At 48.1% G+C, this 5,514-nt stretch overlaps 1 protein-coding gene across 1 annotated transcript; it reads right to left on the bottom strand.

The window, feature by feature from the left end:
- Positions 1–1,785: 1,785 nt before the first annotated feature.
- Positions 1,786–4,778, bottom strand: LOC119310572. The gene is made up of 3 exons (XM_037586273.1): positions 3,692–4,778; positions 2,700–2,799; positions 1,786–2,090 (listed from the first exon to the last, which is right to left on the bottom strand). The coding sequence occupies exons 1-2, from the start codon at positions 4,776–4,778 to the stop codon at positions 2,747–2,749; spliced, it is 1,140 nt and encodes a 379-aa protein (XP_037442170.1). The 3' UTR covers positions 1,786–2,090; positions 2,700–2,746.
- Positions 4,779–5,514: the final 736 nt, after the last annotated feature.

The raw sequence follows: 5,514 nt of genomic DNA, 5'->3' as shown, positions 1-5,514 counted from the left end.
ATCCATCTTCAGTGATGTACTGTTGCATCTAACCTTGCCCGGTCTAGCTACCGTCGACACCACCACGACGCCAGACAACGCCACCATCATGCGCTCGTCCATCATCACACGCCCACCAGTGAGACCCCGCTGCTCCATGCCGCCGAGACCCGCCGTCGTCGACGCGTGAGAAGGAACGCCACACCACCTCACTCCTCTTCCTATCCGGGCCACTCCACAAACGATGCCCCCAATAAGGAACATGACACCGCAGCGCCGCCATCGTCCGATCCGGTGATCTTAGGATTTCTCCCGGAGCGGCGCGAGCAAGTTGACGATAGTTGCTTGACGATGCCTTCATCAAGGTAACGACGTAGATGCCGCCATCGCCCGCCATGACCGGAGTCGGCTCGGTCTTCACCGGCGACTATGTCTCCCCAACTCGCCGCCGGTGCTAATAGTGGGATCCAAGATCCGTCACTACCAGCCTGGCCAACCGCCTTCGATGGAGAAGGCAGCCACCACCCCAAGCCTGGGCCAAGAGATCCGGATGTCCTCGTGCCGCGAAGATTACCAAGGGGGATCTCCTCTTGCCATTGCTGAGACGAGGCGCAGCCACAGTGGATCTTGATCTAAACCCCTCGGCCCCAGATCAGATCTCATCCCAGCCAAAATCTCATCCGCCAACGGCCGCCGGAGATCTCCTGGCCATCGCCAACCCGCTGCGCACTGCCGTTGGAGGAGGAGGGAGATGGACGCCGCTGCCCCCACGCGTTACTGCTGGCCGAGAACTGCGTCGCCGCCGCCGCCTCACCAGTCACCACAGGGGCTTCGCCCCGCGGCGTCCTCAGCGACGGCGGTGGTAGCGGGAGGCGATGGAGGGGGAGGGCGGAGGGTGGTGTGGACGGGGACTCCCCGGGAGCGGGCGCGGCGCCGCCGCTTCAGGGGAAAGAGGGTTGGCCTGGTTAGAATAGCTTAAGGGGCCTCAGTTTTTAGTTTCGTCCCAACCCCAGATATCTCAGAAACGGCCCTGATAACAACACGTACAAATCTGCGTCCGGTTTTTGTATCTTCATCTGCGGCAACATTGCCTCCTAGTTCGTCAAAGGGACAGCAAACCGTGTCTCAATCCAGTGCGGAGATGGAGAATTGTATGGAGGCACACGCTGTCATGGAGTCTTGCTGAATCAGGCGAGTACTTCACGAGCTTGGGCGTCCACCAAACGGTGATACACTCGTCTACTGCGACAAAATCTCCACCATTCACCTGTGCACTCCCTCCGTTTGAAAAAGCTTGTCCCTCTAGTGCTAGCTAGATACATCTATTTGAGGGACAAGGTTGAGACAAGTTTTTTCGGAGGGAGGGAGTATGCATGTAGGACATACCGTGGTGATGTGACTGTTGTCAAACTCACGCTGTACTTGTATTTATACCGTGCTCTGCATATGAATAGAATCATCGGAGATTACTCCGACCTTGTATTACTAGTAGCTCGTGATAGAAGACTATGAAGAAAAAGTGAACCTTCCATTTACTCATGGTCCAAAGTCCAAACAGGTCTTGGATGTATTTCTGAAGCTGAAATGCCGGCACCTTAGTCTTAGACATGAACCCAAACGCTGAACTTCCGGCTAAAAGCCTGAGTTCATATATAAACAAAAGGGCTGTGGTACAACGCGACGGCCCGAGCGCGTTGCGTTCCTTCCATCACGATTTTCACGTTCTGCACACTTTGCCAGCCAAAAGCATGTATACTCACCTGAAGCTAGAATTCAAATTTGCTGGACAGAAATTGCATATATACTTCCCAGGTATAGCAGCTGTCATATTGCCATGCCATCACACAAGCAGAGTTCAACTTTGCGCATTATACAACATTGCGATGGTACCACAAAAAAGGAAAGAACAAACTATGACAATTTTTAGCGGGGGATCATAGAGCTCACAAAGCCATGGGAATCTCTGAAGAAAAACCTAACATATTGGTTCAGCACGAATGTGCTACAGAGCATTATTAAAGCCACAAATTTCCTCACGTTTTGCAAGTGAGTGACACATTTCTCAAGGAATAGTAGTTCATTAACAGCCACATTCACCGCTCGGCGGAAACCTGCACAGCAGCAATCTCATCAGCGGAGCCGACTTTGGCTACTCACAATCACGAGGGGCAAAAATACAGAGAAAACGATATCTGTTAAAACTGCATTAGCAAAACAGTTTCTACCAGTTAAACTTATTCTCTCGTCTCTTTGCACATCTCAACAGAGAGAGAACAAGTAGTACACTGTACTAGCAAGATTACCAGTCATGGGCAACGTTTGGTTTCTACTTTTGGCTCAAGGTGATGATTAGTGACAATGAGAGCATGAGTTCATGACTTCCAATCATTGTGTTTCCTAAATAGCAAAGACTCCAGCTCATGACTGATGCAACTATACAACAAAAGGATATCAAAGAAATGATATAAAATTGTTTGATATGATAAACTGCATTGTGGTACCACATCAGCATAATGAACTATGAACTGTGCAGATCGAGGAGTGTTTCCCAGCTCCAAGAGAAAAAGCGAATAAGGTCAAAGTAGGCGATATAGTCACATAATTCAAGGTTCCAGCTGTATTGTGCATAGCACTCGATTTTTTTTTACAACTGCAAAGAATGTTGATCCAGTGCATGCAAACAAAACAATAGATAATAGTAACAGAGGATGTCATATCACCTCTTCAACAACCAAAGTGTATCAGCAGATGTAACAGCACAATCATCTCAACTGTTGTTCAGCAGTTCAACTTGATCATTTGCACCACGAATGGTAATTCCTATGAGAAGAATATAAGTCAATAACTATTGAAAAACATGGACAAGAAAATACTCCCTCCGTAAAGAAATATAAGAGTGTTTAGATCACTAAAGTAGTTATCTAAACACTCTTTCTTTACAGATGGAATAACTAATAAGAGGTGGTGACACATACATGAAACACTTATTATATATCTCATCTTGCAGAAAATACTAGCTTTTGCTACAAGTAGTCAAGGAACAATCAAGAAATGACATGTACTGCAAGAACAAGACATTGTACACCATCTAATAAACCTCAAAACAAAGGATAACGCTATTCAGTGATTTACTTAACCAAGAAGCATTTTAGAATTTGTTTTGGTGTGGGCCCATTCGTAATTTATATCTAAGTTTTGTATGCACATGAGAGTGAAAGAATACCAGAATGAACACATATTTTCTACAATTCAGAACAAACAATGTAGACCAGAGAAATAAGAAACTAAGTAACCACCCAAAATTCCAACATAGCTCAAAGCTTGAGCAATTGAGAAGGCAGTATCCAGAGTCCAGTTGCTTAAACTGAAAGAGAAAAGAGTTCAGCATTGACTCGCTAATTGGTTGTTGTTCTATTATGCAACGCAAAAAAATGCAGACAATTGGTTTCTTTGGTTCCTTAATTTATCAACTCTCATGATTCAGTGAGATTATATTATCCAATATACCACAACAGAACAACATGGAAGAACAATTAATTTAGTTAGCAGTTCTCTCAAAAGAAGCTCCAAGAAAACTTGTCATTTGTAGATGGACTATGGCTGGCTCGTATATTTTAAAGCATCTACAAGGCAGATACAGTTGAAAGATTAAAGTGAACTCTGAGTTGGAAGATTAAAGTGAACTCTGCGACACTTTAAATACTGGCGGTACCTGGAACGTAGAAACTTGTGTAAGGAAAAACATATTGTCTGCCGATCCGTTCCTTCGACACCTCCTTGATCTTCATGGACTTGAGATGGATCATGTAGATGCTAGGATACACATCGATGAAAATCACATCCGCATCTACCGCACAGCCAACTGCATGCGCTCCAATACCCCCAGCCATACAAACCGACACTGCTTCAGGCGCAAGAATTTTTCTGAGTTCAATGACCCTTTGATGTGTCCATGTCACCGCCCCGTCAATGCTTGCCACCTTTGACCACAGATTAAGGTTGAAATTGGATCGTTCCACTCCAGCTAAACCAAGGCATCCATCCTCTGTTGGCATGATGATAATCTGATCGTAGGTACATGGCACCTCCTCAACTAAACCCAAGGCATGCTTATCCAAAACAAACTCAATGATGCTATTGTCATCCAACAGGAAGTAGATTGTGTTTCCAACCAGAGCCGTCGGCTTTGGCAGAACTAATGCATCTGGTATAACAATCGAAGTGATCTCACCCCAGACACCTGTCTCGGACGAGAAGACGCATGCGGAGGTGATGAAATCTCTGTCGTCACTGAACATGAACACCACGAGAAACGGGCACGGATGGCAGTCGCGGTGGTCGGCGTGACCAGCCGCGCATAGAACCGCACCATTGTACAGAGAATAGTCCTGCGCCGGGAGCGGCAGGTACTGCTTGTCGCCGCTCACGAGGTCCCAGACGAGCAGCGTCCCAGTGCGGCAGCTCTCAACGAGGGCGCGGCCGTGGCGGCAGTCGAGGGCCCACCACTCATCTGGGGACATCGTGGCGGTGGAAAGCGCGAAGTCGCCTGAGGTGGGGACAAAGAAGGGAGGCCCTGTCTGGTTGAAGAAGCCAAGCACGGGAGGCGTGCCGCCATGGAAATCGCGGAAGCGGCGGAGGAAACGGGCGTCGTGGACGAGGCCGCGCCAGTGCTTGCAGACGAAGGATGCGCAGAAGAGGTGGATCGGCTCCGGCGGTAGGCGCAGGAATATCTCCCGGAGGAGATCGTCTGGGGGAAGCGGCACGGCTGCAGCCGCCGGCGAGATTGTCCGTGCCTCCATGGGGTTCGGGGGAAATTGGGTGTGTGTCGGCATTAGGCTTTGAGTGAAGGAACAAAATAACTGGGCCATGGTTTAATTTAGGGCGAGTACTAGGCGATTTCCAACTCTGGCTCGCCGGGGCGGAAGGAATCTGCAGCCAGGGGTAGCGGAAGAAGTGCGGGTGGCCGCTGAGGTTGGAGGTAGGGACCTGCGCGGGATTGGGGCTAGCCGGTGGTGGGATCTGAAGGAGGAAGGCGAGGAGCGTGGCCACCACCGTGCGTGGATGCGGTTGAGAGAGAAAGAGAGAAGGGGATCAGGAGGAAGAAGGTAGATGAAGAAAGAAGATAAGGTGGGGCACAGAGATGCGCGAGATGTATGATGCGCCTCGGTCACGTGGCTCGCGTGTGACCGGGTGAAGTTTCCGCTGGTCGGCCAGGCACAAGCGTTTCCCATAAGTTAGACCCCCTTCCACCCTTTGTCAAAAACAAAACCGAAAAACACTTCCAAAGCATCATCACATTGAGAACACATTGACCAATATCAAAGCATCCTCCCATTGACCACCGATTTATTATGAAATCGACTCTAAAGTTGGTGCCAGATGTGAATGGTGTCATCCTTTCCTCAGCAACCTTCATTAATCTTCTCTTAACATAGGTAAATAGATAAACAAAATATGAATTATATAACACAATATATATATATAATAACAAACTATTTTTGAATATAAATTTACTAATATGACCTATAGCTTGCA

Source organism: Triticum dicoccoides, chromosome 5B (genome assembly GCF_002162155.2).
Source record: "Triticum dicoccoides isolate Atlit2015 ecotype Zavitan chromosome 5B, WEW_v2.0, whole genome shotgun sequence".
Classification (NCBI taxonomy): Eukaryota; Viridiplantae; Streptophyta; class Magnoliopsida; order Poales; family Poaceae; genus Triticum; species Triticum dicoccoides.
The sequence above is the reverse complement of the archived record's forward strand: the minus strand, read 5'-3'. Positions and strand labels throughout refer to the sequence as shown.

What these genes read in the sequence shown, in the direction of transcription:
- LOC119310572 (XM_037586273.1), bottom strand. Translation starts at nt 4,778, where the DNA reads ATGGAGGCACGGACAATCTCGCCGGCGGCTGCAGCCGTGCCGCTTCCC. An exon ending in CACAAGTTTCTACGTTCCAG is followed by an intron (nt 2,800 to 3,691) that starts GTACCGCCAGTA and finishes TTCTTCTCATAG; the next exon opens with GAATTACCATTCGTGGTGCA.